The 23,503-nt window shown below is 37.0% G+C and overlaps 2 protein-coding genes across 2 annotated transcripts in view; one reads left to right on the top strand and one right to left on the bottom strand.

Annotated features, from left to right (window-relative positions):
* Positions 1 to 1,852: 1,852 nt before the first annotated feature.
* Positions 1,853 to 23,503, bottom strand: part of ar (androgen receptor) — a 35,082-nt gene continuing 13,431 nt past the window's right edge. Inside the window, exons 4-8 of the mRNA XM_085288447.1 lie at positions 18,664 to 18,936; positions 10,335 to 10,479; positions 6,712 to 6,842; positions 6,453 to 6,604; positions 1,853 to 5,953 (exon numbers count right to left, since the gene is read on the bottom strand). Coding sequence (XP_085144573.1) covers positions 5,795 to 5,953; positions 6,453 to 6,604; positions 6,712 to 6,842; positions 10,335 to 10,479; positions 18,664 to 18,936 — 860 coding nt within the window. The 3' untranslated portion in view covers positions 1,853 to 5,794. The remainder of the gene's footprint in view (positions 5,954 to 6,452; positions 6,605 to 6,711; positions 6,843 to 10,334; positions 10,480 to 18,663; positions 18,937 to 23,503) is intronic.
* On the top strand, positions 14,070 to 15,676 carry LOC146565361 (uncharacterized). The gene is made up of 3 exons (XM_085288448.1): positions 14,070 to 14,274; positions 14,420 to 14,736; positions 14,945 to 15,676. Coding segments are annotated over exons 1-3 (675 nt in total). The 5' UTR covers positions 14,070 to 14,272; the 3' UTR covers positions 15,301 to 15,676.

Here is a 23,503-nt window from a genome sequence, read left to right on the forward strand (position 1 = left end):
GAATTCCTAAAGTGATCACACAGCGCTATCTGACTACTACCATTATCTTTTTTTGTAAACCCTCAACCATCCCCTGAAGAGCATAACTGGTCATGTGGCTCTTCTTCCTGTGGAACTAACAAATTCTCGGAATGAAAGAGCACAGTGGGTCTTACCATTATGCACTATGCGGTTATCTGTCAAAGGCACTTTTGCATTGTATTTATGTTGCCGTCCACTCCTCCCTCCGCATTCCAGTGTACACTGCCAGCCATCCCTCCCTACCCCATACCTTGATCCCTCTGCAGTGGATTGGATGGTTGAACTGCATCGAGCATCAATGGAAATTCCCATTCTGATTTCATGCCAATTTAAATTCAAATTCAAATCAAATTCAAATTCAAATTTTATTTGTCACGTACACAGTCATACACAGTACGATATGTAGTGAAATGCTTGGACAACTGCTCGTGACCTAAAGAGAACAAAAAAGGAAAAGGCTATGAATAAGATAGGAAATAAATATGAAAAATTAAAAAGGGTAAATTTAACTAGGAAGGAATAAAATATAAATTAAGGTTAAAAATGAAATAACTGTACAACACAAATTAGAATGAAGGGTAAATTTAACTGGGAAGAATAAGATAAAGATAAATATATAAATTAAAGTTGAAAATAAAATAACTGTACAACAAAATACACAATATAGAACTATATAAGAATGTATGAAGAAATCTAAATATAAATAAATATATACACAATAACAGCAGCTGTACAAGTATTAACCGGAAATGAAGAATATAGTGACCAGTGTTGTGCAAAACCAAAGTCCAGAAAGTCCAGTGTGTGTGTAAGAACCATATGTGTGGGTCAGTACTGTGTGGTGGTGTGATTGAGAGACCGTATCGCCTGCGGGAAGAAGCTCCTCCTCAGTCTCTCTGTGTTGGTCTTCAGGGAGTGGAATCGCTTTCCTGACCTCAACAGAGAGAACAGTCTGTTGTTGGGATGGCTGAGGTCCTTCACGATCTTATTTAGCCTTTAGCTTCGGTTAATTGCAGCCAAGCGCATGACTCTCAAACGGAGGAGTGCACACAAGAACAAAAGAATGTGTGTTGTGACTGAAAAATCAGCGCTAACGTTTTCCACTCTTGCATTTGGAATTAATTTGTCTGTGTTTTAATGAAGCGCTTATCACTAGATCTGCTCACTGATATCATGGAATTGCATTTAAAGTACATTTAAAGGAGTCTTATGCTTTTAATTATTTTCTGTCTCATATATATGTAATCATAATGACAAATGTTTATATTAAAAATAACATTATTTAAAAAAATAATTTCAAATAATAAATAATAATCTTGGGTTTTGCGTAAGTAATCTTGACTCCTTTAAACACCCTGCTTCAGTTTTTTTTTTTTTCTACTCTTGTCTCAGACGCCAACAAGAAGGGATGTCTTAATATTGGCTAAAGGTGGCTCAAAAGGAGGGTAAACTAAAGAACTGCACCAAATCCAACTAACTGATTTCAAAATGATATCTTCTGGATATTATTTTGAATTGTGAACTGTGTTGTGATGTCACTCCAGCATAAATTAAAGGACTACTTGAAAAAAGTTGGATTTTGGCCCAAAAGTCTTTTTCATTTTATTTTGCCCCATTGTCTTTCTTTAATGCAGGTTTTTGTAAGTTTAAAATAGAATTTAAAAAAAGAGTAAAACGTGAACCTTTCTTACCCAAATAGTCATCACAAGCACTTTTATTAAATTATTATTATTTTTTAGTTAAAGACAAATCTGTTTTTGAGTTTCAAGGCTCCAATAGAGCGTAGTAAAAAGACTGAAGAGTTTATTTATTCCAAGAAAACATATACCACTTTCAGAGTCAGAAATATTTTAATTGCCTTTAAAAGATGACACCTTTGAAAAACACACATTTTGAAAAAACAGAGATCACAAAAGATATAAATCATACAATAAACAACTTTGAAAGTCAAGTGTTTGGACACAAAAACAGACATCAAACTGATCAATATATACAGTTACTGTCGCATGTACAAAGAACCCTGTTAATATGCAGTACACTGGGCACATATCAGCTATTTCAGCAAAATACAAACGCCATGACCTTCTTTGAGTACATCAGTATCAAAATTTTACAGACGCATCTATGTCTTATTAATGCACTGTTGTGTTGGCTGTGCCCGCTGTGAAATGTGTAGAAAAGCTAAACCAGCATAAAACAACAATATTTAGAACCACAGTTAATTGAATGAGTTCTTAACTGCTGCAGCAGTCTTACATATGTAATATATTTTTCTGTAGACAACATGCTTACTGAAAATTCAGTTTTCTGAAAGGTGTCTTGTTTGCATCATGACGGAAATTGGTTTCTCTGCAACTTCTAAAGGGCCAAATCACCTTTAGTCTAAACCCATAGCTGTCCACTGTATTCTCTTTCCTCCCCTAGTCACTCCGCATAGCAAGTAGTGTACAAGAAGACAAGTTAAAAAAGCATGAATATGTTTATTTGTGCAGATGAAGTTGGATGCTCTACAGGGTTTCACTATAGCTTAGGAATGAATAGGCTACAAAGGAGCTGTGAAACTGACTGTGACAGACAGTCGATCACTGTGTACTGAACAACAATTACACCACCAACCAATATACGATAAACAGGTAATACACGGATGTCTGTGCGTCACTTTCTGTAAAGCAAAAAGTTATCCATACAACTACACAAACACATAATACATGCATCTACAATCTTCTAATGGAATGTGGACTCGTTAAGTGCTGAGTTATAAAACATTATCAAATGAATGAATTGTCAAAAGGTGCAGAAAAGACCACAGAAGTTACTTTTGCTGTAAGCACAGAGCAGCTTGATTGTGAGAAGGCAGGATGTGCTACAGTTGAGTCTCAATTACATCAATCAGTTGCATCATATAAGCCATGTTGTAGGCACAGAATGCCTTGCGTTTGAACACTTGAACAGACGTCTTTAATGAAATGTAGATGTGTATAATTGCATCCATTTCTGCAAATGAATGCTTTTCGGCTGTGACTGCGATCGGTTATCTTCAAGGCATTCCACAGATTTTTTTCCTTAATTTTAATCTCTGAGGTTTGGCAGTGCCTGTCAAGGATTCTTACATTCCACATCCGAGGGCCTTCCAGTTTTTGTCTTGAAAAAAATTGAATTTTTTTTCTGTCATTTGAAATTTGTTGCTCTGTAAAACATTACTGCTGCAATCTAAGATCTCTGGCACCCCGAATCTAATTCAGTATTTGCCTGTATTTGCTGCCATCCTTTTTTGCTTGCATCCCTACAAGACGTTCAGTCCTTGCTCTAGAAACTGACAGCCACAGCGCGAAGCAGTCAGCACAGTGTTGTCGTGCAGACGAAGTAAGAGCTGTGCATTCTACATGCAGCCCTGTCTGTTACAGCTGATGACATTATGTTAGCTTTCTTCTCCTTTCTTATTGCACTTAATACTAAGTGCAATAATCCTTTCTGTCATCGTTGTATTTTTACTCAGTTGTATATAGTATTTGTATTTGTATTCTATTTTTATCTTATTGTATATTTATTTAATTTTATTCTACTGTATATAGTATTTTATTTTATTCTATTCTGTACAGTTGTGTACTGTATTTATTCTTATTGTATTCTAATTTTTGCCTCATAACTTTTGCACTGTCCACTTCCTGCTGTGACAAAACAAATTTCCCACGTGTGGGACTAATAAAGGTTATCTTATCTTATCTTATTCTCATGACTCACTTCCCAGAGGCTTCTAATTGGTCACATCTTTGTTTTAGCTTTAAAAATAAGAGCGCTTATAGCCACATTCAACTTTTAAAATAATGTACGTGGCAATGCCAAACATCGGTACTTTTTAAAGGCACTATATTTACACAGTTCTGCATGCACAAAACGAGACAATGTATCTGTTGTAACATTAGTTGCATAATGAATTAATATTTTCATGACCAAATCATATTGTTCCATTTGATAGAAAAGTCACTAAAGAAAAGAGGTTCATTTTACGCTGACTGTGGGTAAGGAAACATCTTAACAGACGGTCTTTTTTTAACTTACAAAAAAGCAAAAAGCAAAACAAAGATATCCAGTCTGCATATTTGCTGTTGTAAAGACGCCGTGGGTTCTGCGTGGTGGTCTGCAAGCCAAACAAGGTCAATGTGCTGCTTAAGATGTCTAAATATTAAAGTATTAAAGTACAAAGTGAGCAGATGATGTTTCATTTAAAACGTTTTTTTCATGACTTTGCTGAAATTTCACACTACGCTATGCTTCACAACAATCACAGTACTGATCATGTTCGAGTGCTGGACAATAAAATTCACAGAAGGCTTGAAATGAATGTGAATCTTTCACCTTGTCTTTAACATGTTCTTGTCTCCTTCTGAAAACATACATCACACGTCAGAAACACTTTAACAATGGGTCAAATGAGCAGAATATACAGCTATGAGGGATTGTATTGTGGTATCAGAGGCTTCAAATAAATCACTACTGTACTGGATTTATAATTTTTGTAATTTGTTTCTTTATACTTATTGAGGCATAACTAGAATATGGACACTTATATATAAGATTTACACTAATCAGTGCACAAAAAGTGAGATTTTTGTCAGTTCTTGTAGAAGTTTAGGCCTATGACTGTTCACTGGACTGGAATTTAGGCACCAAAGAAAACATCAATGAATCGAGGTAATTGATATGGAATTTGAATTTTTGTGATTTATATCGACAGAATTCTTATATATGAGATTTTGGTCATATCGCACAGCCCTAATATCACATCAATATGTTACCGGGTGTTGCAAATCATTCAAGGGAATTCACATTAAACAGAAATTCACATTATCTACTTACATTCAGACTTCCACTAGAACCTCATTGATAGATTTGAAACAGAAATTCAAAATTCCTCCACAAATAGCAAGCATAAACTGACAAATGGCGACACGCAGGCAGTCGGTCTGCATTTATAAACCAGACCGCAGTTATTTGGAAACATTCACCAGTCTGATAGAGAATGAAGTCAGTAAAAGTCAGACTGCAAGTGTTTAGAGACTGGTTGCCTCTCACTAGGTGTGCAGCTGTTTTGTGATCGCAAAAGTGGTTGTCCAGAGGTTGACACCCTTAACCTCTGGATAGTTGGTTGCCACAACTACTTGCAATCAACTGCTGAATGTGAAAAAAAAAACGTAATCATTGGACAAGTATTAAGTAGCAAAGAGGTTGACGTCCTAATTTTACTACTGTGGCATAAAGGATGTGGGTTTTTTTGTGACTGAGCCATACGGGAATCTCACTTTCACAAATATGAAATGAATAAGTGAACTGCAAGGCAGCAGCTAAAATACTTTGGTAATCCGAATATTATTTACGATTTGTGATTTCTTTGTCCGTTATACATAACGATGTCACAAAGGTTTAGGTGATCATGTTTTACAGACTTAACTGCAAATGTAAAGCTGAATCTCTCCTCCATCAGAAAACACAAACAATCCTCTTATGATCTCATGAACCACAAAGCTGTCATAAAAAGACAGCTCTTCAGGTAAAAGCTTTAATAGTTTTGAAGAAACAATCTCAATTATGGCTAAAAAGGCAAAAACCCCCAACCCCAAACGTAAAACGCCTTGAGCAATAAAAATGTGATTACAAGGCAGGGATAAAAGCAGTCAGATTGAAGATGTGGGGAAACAGTTTAAAGCCTTAGTTAAAGTTTACGGAGGCTGCAAGATGAGTCATTTTCTGATTTTTTTTTAAAAAAAATCTCCTTCTACTTATGAAACAAGATTGGTTTAGCCAAACCTGCCAAGATCTTTGGTACATGTACTGAGATTATTTCTCCAATCATCTCTGGAAAGCTGACCTTGGTGTGAAGTGACTGAGCCTGGACAAAAAGGTCAAAGGTAAACTGATGGAGCTTCTTTACGGTCTGAAACAGAGGAGAAAAGAAAAAATCATAATGTGGATGAAATTTACTACAGATAGTATTTGGACAACAGCTTGGGGCACATGAGTCAGACATACACACAGTTAACGCTCTGGCATAAAAATGTGAGGATATGAATCATAGTAAACTCATCCATTAGGCCTTTTCCTGCCTCGAAGACCACTTCTGAGATTTTATACTTCTGAGTAATCAGATTCTTTTCCAATACTAGCATGAAGGATGTTTTTTGTTATGGGCTATTAAAGTACTTCGTCCTATGTGATTTAACTGGATGTGTTTCCAACAAATGTTTTAGTGTAATATAATTACAGCTCCTTCTTTACACTGTTTTTCCATTTTTTTCTCTCAAATTTGCAAAAGTGCATCCATGTTCCATGCATCCACAAGTGAGGCTTTTTAGAAACGTTTACAAAAGTATGAATGTATCTTTTTGGAATAAGGATTTTTGTTTTTAGCCTGAAGAAACATCTCACCAACTCACCATCTGGAGAGAGTCCATGAGTCGTGTGAGCTGGTAGAACCTCTGAGATGTGTTCGTAGTCGTTTGAAAGTTGATGAGGCGGTCGAGTTCGTTGATGTAGGTGAGACGCAATTCGTCAAAGTACTTCTGACTCTTCAGACCCTCAACGGGAACTGGTGAAAATAGAAAGAAAAAAATCATGTTCATTTCTGACTGTACTCACTCCTCTGTATGTCCACTTCTTTATGTTTTCATTTTTGGCACGCAGAAGAGTACTTACTAATGCTAAAGAGGAGCAAGGCCTTCATGCAGAGAAACTCTTCCTGGGTGATCTGCAACATCTCAAACTCCTGAGAGAGATGCCTCATCCGTATGCAGTGCTCGTACATGGTGGAAACGTGCATTCTGTGTCTGCAAACGTTAGAGAAAAAAAAGGTCAGGATGAGGGGATGTAACCTAACGGGAATGTTCAAATCGCAAGAGGTGAAGGAGAAATTGCTTTACACCTTGGACATTTCTCCAGTAATCAGTAACTACTGAAGAGGAAAGAATGTCAGAGGTTAAATCCATTTCCATCCGGCACACTGTCTTTGAATCACATTATAACAATACAGATTTGTGCTGTGTCATCTTTGACATTAGTGCTGAGGACGTTAAAAACACACAAAACTCTTTTACACCAAAATCCAGTCATCCAGCCTAAGCTCAAAGTTCATGATGAGAGCTGATTGGGAATTTAATGTTCGTGCCTGAATGATGGGCAAAGAAGACATTTGTTATCAAACTTTGCCATCTCTTCTAACACGAAATCAATTTGTCACTTATTATGAAGCCGGCAAAAGACAGTTTGGAACATATTCACATTTTTTATTCTGAGAAAATAAAGGTAGAATGAAGCAAATTTTGGGAATTAGAATACAGATGTCAAGGGGGAAAAAAAACCTCAAATTGAAAAAAAAAAATGGCATGCGATAGAGAAATGAAATGGAGCTGAATTTCCACCTTCTCACAAGAAATAAATGCAGAGTTTCCAATATGTGCCGGTATATATGAATAATAGTCACCAGGAAGCGTATAATCCAATTATATTGGACTTTCTGGAAAAGCTAACGATGAGTTATGAGCCAAGGTAAAAATAAATTGTAGGTTAGAGCAAGTTTTTTCCCCAGATTCATGATGATAGTCTGGATACTGAAAAGAAAATGACTGCTCTTTAATTCTATCTCGATAGCATCGCAGTTGATAGGCTGTCTCATGTTGAAGTGGTAATGCTGTTTTATTATATCCATGAAATTAAGCCTGATAAATGTACATCTGATGTGACTGTGGTGTCTTAATTCTCCAATTATGTTGACTGTAATAGGGTTTTTACCCTCTCTAAAGGACAGCCTGCTCGGCAGGAGTAGGAGTGGTAAGCGGCTAATTTCAAAGGTAACAAGGAGTACTTGAGTGCAGTAACACTGCTGCTCACATTTCTTTCACTTAGTTTAAATTATCCACATTTCTGACTTTTATGGTTTCCACCAGCCCCAAATCTGTCCTTAAAAGTTGAGCTCCTGGTTCACCACACCTTGAAAAACAACTGACAAAGTGGTCACAATCACGTTTCCGTGACTTAGCAGGATTTGAATTTTGGACGTAGATGGCTGTACTTTTTGAAAAGTCACATTAGTTCTGGATGCTGTTGAATCTTGCTTTGATTTATATTTTATTACCCCCAAATAATACCTGTCTGTGTAGCTACTTCACAGGCATTCAGCTCATTTAATCCAGTCATTTGATCCAGTTTTTGGCAATGCTTTTCCATTCTTTAATCCGTGCACTCTTTTATACTTAAAAGTACATATGTCTTTTTTTATTTTAGGAAAGAGCTAAACTTATTTGAGGTTATTACAATTAAAACATTTCTTTTTTAAGGGTCATGATCTCATCCTCTTCCAACTCTATCAAACTTCCAATCCTTGGAGTAACCCTTTAATAGAACTTACCTAGAGTACTATCTTTTCAACATTTCATACTTTAAAAAAAAGAGGTTGTGTTCAAGAAGATGCTGCCTTTACCTACAATTTTAACAATTTTAAATATGAACCTACTAAGTGAAAATGCCAGTCATTTAGCCTTTTAAAAACTGTTCATACTCACAAGTATTTTCAGTCACTATGGAAACTTGATACAGTAAAATATCCTCATCATTTATGAGCATAAAACCTGATTTTGGTATTGTATTCTTGCATCACATTAAGTTAACATTTTTCAAATTTACATCCACTGGCTACTTTATTAGGTGCACCTCACTGGTGTCAGGTTAGGGCCCTTTTGCCTTCAGAACTATTAATTCTTCATGGTAAGGTGCTGGAAACATTCCTTGGATATTTTGGTCCACATTAACCTGGTAGCATCACGCAGCTGCTGCAGATACTTCGGTTGCACACCCATGATACAAATCTCATACAAATCTCCTGTTTCACCATATCTCATATTAGTTCTACTGTATTGAGATCTGGTGATTGTGGTGGCCATTTGAGCACAGCAAACGTCTTATCATGTTCAAGAAATCAGCGTGAGATGATCAGAGGTTTGTGACATGGTGCGATAAAAAGCAGCCATCAGCCATCACCAACACTAGGCTGCAATGTTTGAGGCAGGATTAATCCATGCTTTCATGCTGTTTACACCAAATTCTGATCCTACCATCCAAATGTTACAGCAGATATCGAGACTCATCAGACCACACAGCATTATTCCAGTTATCTGTTGTCCAATTTTGGTGAGTCCATGCAAATTTCAGCCTCAGTTTCTTGTACTTAGCTGAAAGGAGTGGCACTCAGGTATCCAGTGCTCATCTGAACACACAATATGTCCAACTTGGGCTAGACAGATGTATTGTGTGTTTAGAAATACTCTTCTGTATACCTTGGTTCTAACAAGTGGTTATGAATGATTTTCTCTTCTTATAAGCTTAAAGCAGTCTGAGTCATTTTACATTCTGACCTCTGACATCAACATTCACCCAGAATAGCCACTCACTGGATATTTCACATTTTCTGAACTCAGTAAATCCTATTGTAGAGATGGCTGTGCAGGAAAATCTCAGTAGATCAGCAGTTTTTGAAACACTTCAAAAAACACGCCAATTTAAAGTTACTTAAATCATCTTTCTTCCCCTTTCTAAAGCTCAAAATCTGGCAGATTGTCTTAGCTGTAATTGTAACACATAAACGTAATGAGTTGTTGAAACTGAACAGGTATACTGTGCATAATAAAGTGGCTGGTGTATGCAGATTGCACATTTCTTTCAGGCTGTAACAAATTTGCACTGGTGCTGCACATATGTTTAAAACTACTGTGTAAAAGGATCCTGTACATCACCTGCTTACACTGTTTGAACCAGACAACAACTGATATGTGTTATCTACTCCCAGCAGACTGTGTCAGTCAGCATTTGATGGAGCTAAATAAGAATTCATTTCTTGTAAACATTAGTATTCCCCACTAACTCTCACACAGACATCACCATTGTTGTTGCCGTCTGAAATATTCAGATCGGATTCATCTGCACTCTGCGGTGTTACGAGAGTCTGAATGCTAAAAAATTTTCCTTACTTTAATTTCACAGCAACAAAAGAACACCTAAGGAGAAAATTGGATGAACACACTCTTTTAAAAAGCCTGAAACTATTTATGCTTTACATTTTTAACTCTGGATATGTTTTTCTGTTTGTCTGTGAACGGGAAAGAAAATGAAAGGAAGAAGGGAAGATAAAGTGATGAAGGCAAATGAGAGCAGCTGTTTTCTCGCTGGTGGTGATCTCTAAATATAATGAGGAGCGCAGCATGTCAGTGACCCACTAATGGAATCCTTTCAGAGGATTATTGAATTCTAGAATTCAGAGCTGGACATACTCATTGAACACAAGGTCTGGGGCAAAGTATAGCATCCTGCCACTGGCATTCTTATAGGACCTCCATCCCAAGGCACACACCATCACCCCCATCCATGACTGCTGAATGATAGTCATCTGGTCATCCACATGGAGATTTCTGAAACCTGGGGACATACACACACACAATCACAATCAAAAATGAAATAATCTAATCTCTATCAAAGCACTTATTGTATGATTACGTGAGTTTGAAGATTGTGCCAGGGCTCAGCATTTTTATATACACTTTTTTAAATTATTTTTTAGGGAAACTTTCAGACTTTATTTCATCAGGTAGTAGAGAACAAACTGAAGAGCAGAGAAAGAGCAAAGGGAGTGACATGAAGGGAACTGTTCAAATGGGCAGAAACCGGCAGCCTTTCACTTGTTCGACCAATTGAGCTATAGAGTTGCCATAGCCACAGCTTTATGTGACTGTTCTAGTGACCGCCTTGGGTTGAAAAACAAGACTTAAAAGAGGATGAACAATGAAACGAGCAAAAGAAATGATTCTGTACAAGTAATTTCCTACCATATAGGACTTGTACATCTTAATTAGGTAAAATCACATCCAATTTTGATATTGTTATGGTTTAAAGTTAGAGGAGTAAGCAATCTGACTGACACACGTCCCAGAAAACAGAGTTTAGTCCATTGCTGTTTGGTAATCTTCACCGCTGCTAAACTGACTAAATGAGCTGGACTTCGAGAGTATGTCAGTGTTGCCATTTTTATCTGGCAAATTATATGACTTTGCTATGACGTACAGACCCGTTGACCAATAAGTTTTGTTAGTTTTTGTCAACTACCTTTTTTTTCTTCAGAAAATAAGACAACAACTAAATAAAAAAATAATAAAAAATAATCCGTGAGGACAAAAAATATGATGCAATGTAAATACGTGACAATACGTAAAAACGAGGTGAAAATATTCTGGAAGGAGACGAGATCCATTCAGAAGTAATCGCTCATGTAGCTCCCATACTTCCTATTTGTTTCCTGTCAAAATGTGACAAAATATATCAATTGTAGCAGCCCTTGGGATCAAGAACGCCATTTATTTCCTCAGCACACACGGCTCATTCTCTGGACATCATTGAGCACCGTGAAAACTCAGTCCTCTTGCCAAGGGTGCAAACTCCTGTGAACACTTAAACAGTTGGCCCGTTTCTCATGGGGTGCTGCTAGCTTGAGTGACACACATGTCTAAGGTAGACTTTATATAGCTTTTTGCTGTGCACGACCGACTGCTCTATACAGGTCGTGCCTCTGAGCGCATCCGTCATTAATGCTACTGCGCATAAAGTTCTGACAACCCCAGTAATGATGATTTATAGTCAGGGGTGGAAGTAACGAATTACAAATACTCACGTTACTGTAATTAAGTACATTTTTTGGGTACTTGTACTTTTACGAGTAATTTTTCAAGTTTGTAATTTTACTCATACTTGAGTACAACTTACACCATGTAATCTACTTCGCTACTTATAAAATCAAAAGTCACTACTGAGTACGCCCACAATTTGAATTAATATTCAAACCTTTCGTCTGCATTTTTGCAGCCAATAAGGCCGTGCAATCGCAACCGCGCCAATTTAAGACGTAAGCAAAGAATAAACTCCGCTGCAGCAGCAGGCACAGGTGTCTGGAGGTGCTAAATGGTGGAGTATAAACTACTTTATAGACGGAAGATTTGGAGACAAAGAAGCCAAAATGGAGACAGAGGACAAAACTGTCAACCATGAAAACGACGTAGAAAAGACGGAGGACGCGTGCCCGTGGCCATACCTGGAGGAATTTTTCGTGTACAGAGGGAGAAAAGGAGACAGCGTCCAGATGCAGTGCAAACTTTGTTTGACCTCTACAGTCATTTCAGCTTACAAGACTTCAGCATCTAATCTAAAAAAACACATTGAGGTAAGAGGTTTTACAACTATACGTGTATGATATTGCTTTCTTATTTTTCATGTGTTTTAAGGTTACTAGTTTGGCTAAGATATTGTCACCGCCATTGGTTAGCCTGATATTAAAATAAGACGGAGCTAGCTAATGTGCGTGTGTGCATGCATAATTGAGCTACAATTCGTAGGAATGTTTTAGCTTATTATTTGGATAACCACCGTCATTACAATAAATTAAACTTGTAGTCATTTAAAACTCACAGGCCTACAATCAGCTGGCCTATTTAAAAAAACAAACAAACAAAAAAACAAACAAACTTGAACACAGTGCTGAGCTGCATCTCAAATTAATCTTCCAGCTCTCAGCTGACATGTACCAGAGCCCGATTGATGGATCAGTTGATCAGTATCATTGGCCTGATATAGGTCTATCATAGTGACATGGCTCTTAATCAGTAGGGTTATATGTTTCCCAATATGATATATTTTTTTTAAAGAACATAATGTGGATTGTTTTTATTTGTTAGCTGTATGGGCAGCATTTTTGTGTATGTGATCCCTTTTTCTTAAATTAGATTTGCTATATACACATATTTTGCTCTCTTAGTATTTTTAGGACCTGACTAATACTGAAAACTTTAGGGTGATACTGATAAAAAGGAGTTAAAAATTTAGATACTGATACATTGGTCGATACTCTTTTTACAGATAGTATACATATTACAGAACTTAGAATGTATACAGAAATTCATGTTTTTTGCAATGATCGTTCAAAATTGGTTTACACTTGTAAATAAATACAGCAATATATCTGCAAGATTTGACCAATTCACCACTCTTTTATACTATGCTCAACAATCAAAGATTAGCTCAAGTCTAGTTGAATAATGTTTTAAAAATGTGTTTTCCTTTAGTGTTAATCACAGTGATGTTATGAAGTAATGTATGAACCTGACGTATGATAATATTTATCTCTACAGAGGAAACATCCATCGAAGATTGAGCAGTACAATATCACTGTGGCATCAACAGCTCGACAGCGAAAGACCACAGCCACACCAAACAAGCGCTCAGCAAATACGCAAGCCAAGTTACCAGACCTGAGATGAGAGCTGCAAACAAACATGTTCCACAAGCAACTGTTGACAAGCTTGTCATCAATTTCATATGTGAGGGTCTACAGCCATTTGCAGTGGTAGAACAGCCATCTTTCAAAGAATTGGTTACCACATTACAACCTCAAGCCAAAGTCATCTCCAGACCCACTGTCCGTGCCAGAATCTGTGAAGCTGCTGATCACATGAAGATGACTTTGGTTGCAGCATTGGATAAAGTCAAATTTGTTGCTACCACTACTGATTGTTGGTCAGCTCATCAGAAAAGTTACCTTGGAGTCACATGCCATTGGATAGAGGAAGAGTCCCTGGAAAGAAGATCTGCAGCACTAGCATGCAAAAGATTGAGAGGGTCTCACACATTTGACATGCTTGCTGGTGCGCTTGATGATATCCATTGCCAATACAAGATTAGAGGCAAAGTTGTAAGAACCACAACTGATAGTGGATCCAACTTTGTCAAGGCCTTCCACATGTTTGGGGCACAAAATGATGCAGATGAAGCTGAAGATGAAGCAGACCCAGAAACTCTTGACCTGACTGACCATAGGGACTACCATGAGGCAAGTGCAATTCTTGATGAAGACTCTGGTTTGGAGTATCAACTTCCGCCTCATCAGCGATGTGCATGTCACCTGCTAAACCTTGTGGCAACATCTGATGCTGCCCTAGCAGAGAGCATGAATGACACCTACAAGAGGCTCTCCCGTGCAACCTTTGCAAAATGCCAGGCCATTTGGAACAAAACTGGCTGATCTCATTTGGCTAATGAAGTGGTAGAGGACAAGTGTGAGCTACAGATCATTCGTCCCAATGCAACACGATGGAATTCAACCTACCTTGCCATTGATGAGAAGGGGGAAGATGCCACCAGGAGCATTTGTGAGGAGTTCAAGGTGAAAATGTGAGTAAAATTGGACACCTACCAATATGGTTGCAAATTTTGTGAATTTTCCTTAATGTATGGTTAAAAACGTGAGCAGACTCTTAATATTAAATCAGAAGATCCCTATTATAGTCATGGTGGGTTTTGTTGTTGTGTCTTACAGGTTGAGTCCTGCAGAAGTTGCATTCCTAAGGGAGTACTGTACCACCATGAAGCCACTGGTGAAAGCTTCAAACATCCTTCAGTCTGAGTCCACTTCCTTTATGGGATGGCTCCTGCCAGTAATCCAACAACTACTGTCCAAACTTAGCAGGCTGGAGACATCAAGCAAGACATGCGTGCCACTCATCAGAGCCCTGCAAAATGGCCTTCAAAAGCATTTTGGAGCGATGATGGAGGATCCAGAGTTGGCTGCAGCTGCAGTCCTCTTACCCAAGTTCAAGACTTCCTGGACTGACAGAGCAGATGTAATAGAGGCTGGTAAGGATTCATGTGATCCCATTTTTGTGTATTTTTACATTTGAACACATGCTTAAGTGAGTATTTCACCTAATACATTGTAAGTTATTGATGGTCTGTCCTGAATACTAAACAATCCTTTTTGAGAATTTGCCGATTTTAAATTTGTGTTCAGGAATAATCACTGAAATTTAAATAACAAAATTGTGTTATCTACTTGCAATTACAGCCTTGACATACATCAAACAACATCTTGAAACGACAGAGCATGAGAGTGAGGATCAGCAAAGAGAGTCATCTGATGAAGATGAATTCTTCTCCAGACCAATCTCCAGAAGGCTGCAAAGTGCAGTTGAGCTTGATGGTTATCTTGCTTGTGCCACAGACACCATGGAGCTGCTGCACTCCTTCTCAGCCATCAAAAACCTCTCTCTTAAACTGAACACAGCTCTGCCTGCTTCTGCTGCGTGTGAACGACTTTTTAGCTGTGCTGGTCTACTCTTCACTGCCAAACGAAGTCGGATTGCCTCTGTTAATTTAGAAAACCAGCTCTTGCTGAAACTGAACAAAAGGTTCAGAAAGTAAAGTGTGAAAGAAATGCTAAGAGTTTAAGACACTTACCTGCCTGTTGTTCAGTGTATGGGGAAAAGTTTAAATGGTTCTACGCATGTTCAGAAACATTTTTGTCATTGTTTTAACAAACAAAATTCCTTCTTTTATATCTACATTTATTTACAAAACAAGTTACCTTTCTATACCTTGTTCATCTGAAAAATGTGCTTTGAACATAAATATTTATACTGGTGAATCGAGTTGAATGCCTGCTATTGACAACAGAATAAAACATCAGTCTGTTAAAAAGTAATTAATACTCTGAGTAGTTTTTGAGAACAGTACTTTGTACTTTTACTCAAGTATTTTTTTTAACACCAGTACTTTTACTTGTAATTGAGTACAATTTAACCAGTGTAACAGTACTTGTACTTGAGTACAAATTTTGAGTACTCTTTCCACCTCTGTTTATAGTACAGACCAGCAGTTCATGACATCAATGAAGAAGGAAAGAGTAGACATATGGACACATTTGACATTTGATGTCAGGTAAAAGAAGATGCTTTGTATTTCGTGTGGAGCAACTCCGAACCAACTTTAGGTTGGAGGTTCTATGATCTTATGATATTTAGTCGACTAAAACTAAAAGCATTTATCTGCTTAAATAACTAAATAAAAATTTGCTCTCAAAATTAACTCTGACCTCCATAAAGTTTTCATATCAGTTTTGGCTAGCAAGACCCCTCCCTCTTGTCCAAACGGGGAGGCTTCAGAATTCAGAGAGCAGTAGGTGATGTCATGATTGCTACATCTGTCTTTTATACTAAGTCATTGATAATGACACAGGACATGCTGATTCTTTATAATCTTTTAAAATACTGGATACGCATGTGGCTGGGAATTAGAATGGGAGAGAAAAGAAGGTCAGTAGATCGATGCCCACAACCAAGGTTATTATAGTAAACTAAACTACTACTAACTCAAATTAGATGTGAAAAAACTTTTTGTTAACAACAATAAAAACTAGGCTTTTAAACTTAAATGATTTAGTGAACCTGGAATATTATTTACTGATTTTCCTAAATCTTGCTTCTGACACGTTCTCCATTCAATAGAGACAAGAAAATCCACTCTGGAAACTAACTGAAACTAAGTCTCTCTAAAACCTCAGAACAACCTTTGTCCAGGACAAATGCAGACAGTTTGAACTTAAAACAGTAATAGAAATGGTGGAGAAATGGGAGAAAGAGGAGAAAAGAAATTAGTGAACCGTTAGTGAATACCCTCCCTCTTGTCTCTCCAGCTGCTCAGAATGGAAGGCATCCAGCCCTCTCCAAGGACAGAATGGGGGAAATAAAAAACATGAATGAATGAATGGGTGAAAGAATGAATAGGCTGTGGCTAGGGACTTCCCCAGCAACAAATCTTAAAGTCTATCAAAATTCCCCCCAAACACCAAACAACAAACTTTTGTGTTGTCTTTGATTCATAATTAAGTATAACGTGTCACCAAATCTATTTTTAATCTGATGCAAAAATAAATAAAATAAAAAATAAAAACACTTGGCTGTGTGGCTGGAGTACACAACTTTAATTCAGCGATCAGAAACTAAAACATTTCTGCTTGGTCAAGTGACATCTGTTTGAAAACTCTCTGTGAGTGTAGACTATAGAACCAGAGAGTGAGGAACAAATTGTGCCTGTTTTGAACTTGAATGTTATTTGTCTGTGCCAATAATTGTGTTTGTATAGATTGCAAAATGCTCATGCTTGTTCTGAACGTCACCAGACTATTTGCGTGATTCGCTTGCCATACCTGCACCAGAACTGCCTCTCGGGTCATCTGGCACATGGCCTGATGTTCCAAAGAGCAGGTCAAAAACCTTTAGTGAGGCAGCTTTTAGATTTTATGCTTCACACCAGTGGGACAGCCTGCCCATGAGGTCTGAAATTATCAAATGCATTTTCCAATTCTTTTCATTCCAATCAATCCAGCTTTTTTATTAGAATGTCTAGTTTCTTAATTATTCTTTTAAAATCTTTTTTCACGTACTGGTTTTGAGATCTCATTATCAGTTTGTTAGTCTTCTGTATAACATTTTGAATGTCATCAGTACCTGAATGAGAAGTCATATGGTAACTACTGCAGAATGGTGCACACACAAGAGCATCTATCTAACAACCTACAGGCAAAACTACTAAATCTTCACATAGCTGCAAAATCTCAGTCATTAAACAATGTCTGCTGCACATGTTTGAATTTCCTCATTGTTGTGTTTTAATATGGGGCAAATTATTAAAACAACCTTTTTCAAACATTTTATTATGGGTAGGAGGAGAAGAATAGTTTTCTGTGACTGGAAAATAACTGATTTCTTTTTCCATTTAGGTTTTTTTTTTTGGTGGGATGAATCATCAAGCTCTACCACCACAGTCCGTCTGGGTTTTGTGTCCAGGTGTATGAGCACAGTGACACCTCTTTTCTCCTGTTACATTTTTCCTATCAGACAAAAGAAAAAAGGCCACAGGTTGCAGCTCAAAAATCTATCACTAGAGCTGTTCCGCTTCATTGTCTTACAGGTTGGATGGTTCTTACGAGACCGAATCATATTTAGAATTTGAAGAAAAAAGAATAATTTATCTTCGCGTGTTTTTTCTCTCTCATCTTAACAACTGATCAAATAATACTTGTATGTGATGAGAGGCTTGTAGTTACAAAGCCATAGTAATCTTCACCTCACTCTTCAGTTCCTCTGAGCTCTTTGGAGCATTTTGGCATTCTTTCGCTCATTGTATTGGTTTCATTCACTCTCTTTGCTCTCATCAGCAGGCAGCTGTTTTTTAGTGAAAAAGCTCTCATAAACCCACAGAACCTTACATTGCCAGCACCAAATCACATACAGACAGTGACGAGCCAGTTTCATGCTGGTTAATGACAGTGAAACAAAATCACCAGCCAATTACGCAAAGGTGCGAAGTCCAGGTTTTGTGTTTGGGCAATAACTTTTTGGATAGTTAAGTTTGCGTAAGCACAAAAGTTCAATTTACATTATGAAGCTGTTTCTGTGACATACAGTTGGATGAACACAGTGAAAGAGAGTGGCTAGACAGTTTTGTCAGGAGTTTGTAGAGGCCATAACAAAGCTGAGAGCAGATGTACATGTATTTCTTAAACACAATTACTAATGCTGCTCTGTGCCTGCCGATTGCTTAAACGAGTAACAGTTTTAACTTTTAATTTAAAAGTGGCAGCCTCTGTTCGAGACTGGGCAAAGACACAAAGACAGGCTATCCGGTGTACTAATCTCTTAAAGATCAAACTGGATCCATCTGCTAATGATAACTCAAAAGCAAAAAAAGATAATCTTATCACCTCTGCTGCAACCACTGTCCTACCTGGCAATCCTTTTGCCCATTTGACCACTTTGACAAGTTGTCTCTCTCCCAGTTCGTTGAGGCTGGAGAGCAGGGTGGCAGCGGAGTCCGGCTGGCCATAGTCATGGCCTGCATTCACAACCTCTGGCTCAATGGACTCCAGGATGTTGAGGAAGACCAGGTGGGAGTTCAGTTGCACACCAGATTTAGGAGAGACATGTGGATCCACTGGATCCTGAGCACCATGCTCTTCTTCTGGGCTTTTTTGTTGTCCAATCTTCTTCAGCTTACGTGCTATAAACAAAAAAATGATTTCATGTCTGTAAAGGTAACAGTTCTCATCAAGTTCAGGTTTGACAGATTTTTTTAAGTTATCAATCCAAATCTACATCTGGACCAATACAAGGAGAAGGTTTCTTCTTATCCTGTAGCAGCCATTCTGCCTAAATGATATATGCAGAATAAAATTGTGTTATTATTAACAGCAGCTGGCTGATGCCATAAAAAAATTTCAGTTATCATTCTGATAGCTTGATTTCAATGAAAATTAATCAAATCAATCCATTACATCCCCACACGCCATCTGGAACATATGGCTCTTTTTTATATGTAATATTATAGGAAACCAGAAAAAAAGCATTAACAGACCATACAAGTACTGCTGAAATACTGCATTCCTCTTTCCAAATAATATGTCATAAATGCCCCATACTGCAACTGTGGACCGTGAACTATTTTAAAAGAAATATTAAATTTGTCTCAATAATACTCAATACTGTGCTACTAATAGACTAGAATATTGACTCACATTTGATTTGAAAGAGGACTCACTGAACAGATGAGCCTCGTCTGATAGAAAGCCTACTGTCATCATGTGCGAGTCCTTACTGGTAATGCGGACATGAAAATATTCTTTTTCTTTTTGCCTTTGCAGAGTCCTAAAATATTTCCTTTAACTATACAGTTCAGTAAATTGTGCATTTCTACCTTACAATTGTGTTTCTTTGTGCAATGTATGTATCTTAAGAAGTCAAAGACAACAAAAGCAAAACCAACAAATACTGTATGTTAAAGTAAACATACTGGTTTCCCATCTTGAGCTTAACAAAGCTGTAATTCCTTCCTCCACAAATGCTGAAAATCCTGCAGCAGCTGCTCCATATGGCAACCTGCACTTACAAACCAAATTAGAGCAGGAGAAGCTGCCAAATACATTTAGCTCTTTAGCAGTCAGATTTAAGATCACCTATAATTTTTTTCCTAGAACAGTTATATGAACGGTTAAGCTTCGGCTCAGCCTGTCATTTGGGAATGTCAGCCCTGCTGAAGAGCAAGTGACAGGAAAATACAAATGGCAACAATGTGATGAGTGTACTGAAGAACACACACTTGTGTGCTCTGGCGATTTCTGAAGTGCAACAGGATCTTTTGTACAGGCGTAATTTTACAATGTATTTCTCTGACAATTAATCTGTTGTAGTGTCTGGGGGAAACAAAAAAGACAAGAAGATGGAGAATCAGACTATGAGGAACATATTAAATTTTTAATCTGTTTTATCAAAGCTGAGTGACAGTAAAAAAGTAACTGTTAATTGTCGTGCAATTGCCTCTTGCAGCTTCTGTGTGTAAAGAATGTCTAATTAAAACTGCAGCCTGGCTCTTCAGTTTGATAAATATTGAGCTGCCAGTTATAGACACGACTTAAGTCTCTCTCAGGAGTGGCAGAGCTGAAAGAAAATTGCAGATTATATAAGATGGATAATTTGTAAGTCTCACATTTCCACTCCTGATCCAATAACAAATATTTCAAGTAAAAATGGTTTATTAAAATTTTTTCCTTTGGATTCTCAACTGGTGACACAGGCAGGCATCTGATCTTTGCAGAGAACAATGTAAATGGTTGGGTCGAGCCAACGTGACACTCTCCATACTTGAGTTGAAGCCAATATAAAGAGACAGAGACACCCAATGGGTGGATTCAGGCTTTGTTACGCTCAAAGACTTGGTCTAGGAACAATAAATATGTCAAATCAGTGACAACCACCTGCATTAACTTGCATACGTTGCATACGCTTTGGCATCCGTGTCAATATTTCCAGCTCAAAGTGGTGGTAAATAAGCTGCTCCCTTATCCAGAACAAACCCATTTTCTCTCATATCAAATTCCACAGGCGAACTTTACCACTCTTTTTTTGCCAGGTCGATTAGTTGCTTTTGATAGTATCTGCATCACAATCACAATATTTATAGAATTCTATTTTTGGATAACTTCATCTCATGTGTAATGTCTTGCATTCTAAGTTTTGTCATTAGTTGTAAATTTTGTTTCTGAAATTATGAAAGTGTGATAGGATGGCAAAACTGAACATTAAACCAAGTCACAAAGTGTCACGTGCCAGAGAAATGCTCACATTTCTATATAAACATAAGAACTGTAAATTCAACATGCAAGTTCTTTACATTGTATACCATAATAATATATGGTAATGAAATCACCAGGACAACAATATAATATTTTGATCAGAATCATATATATTGTCCATCCATCCACACGGCATTTGAGTTCTGTTTTGGGAAAAATGCAGCTTAAACTCAGTTGAATGGAATAACATAATTCATTCAAATAATTTATTCAAAAAACAGTGAGGGAAATACGCTCAGGATAAATGTACGTATTACAATCAGGTTAAGTTATTTTTAGCTCGTAAGTGTGTAAATACCTTGAAATTTTACATTGCTGTGATGTGACGAATCTAGATTAAAAAAACATTTAATAACGAATGTAATAAAACATTTAAAAACAGTTCTTAGTCAGCTTTTTGGAGATAAATATATTTCTTAATTGTTTCTGTAAGAATAAAAACTTATTAAACCTTTACTAGTTCTTCCTATTTTATCTTTGTATTACTTTAAATACCAGCAAACTGTAAATAGATATGAAGTTAACTCTGAACCATGAAATAATCTAATTAATCTTTCATGCAATTTATTTTGTTTTTTCAGAGAGAAAAAATCACAATGGAATGTAGAATTCTCAAAGACTCACAAAAACACATGTATCAGGTTTGATATGCTTAGCTTTGAAGCGTTAAAACAATGAATCAACGCTGGGACAATGTAAAACTTTCTGTTCAGTGATCATTCTGGACTTCACACCGCAGCGTGTTTACTTGGAAACACAGATTTAGTGTCCCTGTCAAAATGTCAAGTAAGTGCATGAAATGTAAATCCTTCTGAAAAGAAGTGTTCATTATCTCCTCTTAATTACTACTGTTCTGTTTTTTGTATAGTATTTTATGCATTTGTACACACGATATCGTGTGTGATGCAGCTGATTTGAAAAAAAGAGAAAAAAAACTATTTGACTGCACAGAAAACATTAAAACTAAATAAAGAAATAGCAGAGAAAGCTCAGAGGTTAACGAAGAGAAATTATTATTCAGTTTATTTTGCCTGTTTTTGTCTCTTCGTCCTGGTAAGACATGTTGTAATGCCCTCCTTTCATGTTATTTACTAACCAGTTTTGGTTGGTAAGTCTGTTATTTCAGTTAAATCATTTTGAGAGTTTTCTGATTGGCTGTTAAGCACCAAGAGAGAAACTGTAACTGCTTACAACTGTCATTAAGTGTTTTAATTACTGTTTTAAAATGGGGTTTTTTGTGTGTTTTTCTGAAAAGACTGCACTAAACAAACAGAATAACAACATAAAAATTAGTTCTATATCTAATGAGCATTTGGATTTTTTCTTTGAAGAGAAAATGGTGAGATATTATATAGCATTTTAGTAAATTAAATCTAATTAAATAAGTAAATGAACTTTAGTTATTTATGATTTTTGTCTTGCTATTGCTGCCAGTATAAAGGGATTAGTTAAATCAGTATTTGTCAAAAGCATCTTGGCAGTCACACAAAGGTTGTTCTGAGGTTTTAGAGAGACTAAATGACTCCAGTTCTTTAACAGTACAGGTGCTATATGAATTTGAACAAATTGGTGTTTTTAATATTGGTGAAATCAAGATCTTTGTTAATTATTAGATAACACCAAAAAAGTTTGGGACGATGTATAAAATCTAAATGAAAACAGAATCGCTGAAAACCCATATTTTAATCACATGAGAACTTGAAAATTATCACATTTTTAAACCAACTAAGTGTACCACATTAATGGCTGTGTTTTTACCACAGTGTAGTATTCCTTCTTCTTTCAACAACAGTCTATATTTGCCTGGAGACCAGATCCTGGACTTTGGAGAGGAACATTGTCCCATCTTTGTGTGATATAAGAGTCTAGCTGGGCAACAGTCCTGGGTATTCACTGTCACATTTTTGTTTCATGACGCTATTTTAATAGCTGCAGCAAGTGATTTAGTATTATCTTGCTGAAATATGCCAAGCCACGCCTGAAAAAGTTGTCTGGATAGGAGTATATGTTGCTCTAAAACCTGTATATACTTTTCAGCATTGGTGCCTGTCCAGATGTGTAAGAAGTCCAAAGGCACTCAAACATGCCCATACTGTCAGAGATGCAGCGAGTCCCTTTCCTCTTTAGCTCAGAGGTTTACATGTTTTCCAAAAAGTTTTTTGGGGTTTTTTGAGATAATGTTCGTGACAAAATCTTACCTGATCTGTGAAGATCTTGTCAGAGGAGACCAGTGAGAGGCTGAGTGACTGCTTCAAAACCACAGACTGGGATGTAATATGTAGTCCACAGGCAGTGTTGGGGAGTAACGGAATACATGCACCTCCGTTACGTATTTAAAATACAAAATATGAGTAACTGTATTCCGTTACAGTTACCGTTTAAAAAGGGGGTATTCAGAATACAGTTATTTTGTTGAAATAAAAGGATTACACGGCGGTA

The sequence above is a fragment of the Mchenga conophoros genome, linkage group LG10, assembly GCF_057382185.1.
Source record: "Mchenga conophoros isolate Kocher_MC1m ecotype Shallow Benthic linkage group LG10, M_conophoros_male_GT1.1, whole genome shotgun sequence".
Classification (NCBI taxonomy): domain Eukaryota; kingdom Metazoa; phylum Chordata; class Actinopteri; order Cichliformes; family Cichlidae; genus Mchenga; species Mchenga conophoros.

Bases quoted from the DNA above. Each gene is read 5' to 3' on its own strand.
- LOC146565361 (XM_085288448.1), top strand. The intron at 14,737-14,944 runs GTAAGGATTCAT...TTGCAATTACAG, and splicing joins AGCAGATGTAATAGAGGCTG to CCTTGACATACATCAAACAA.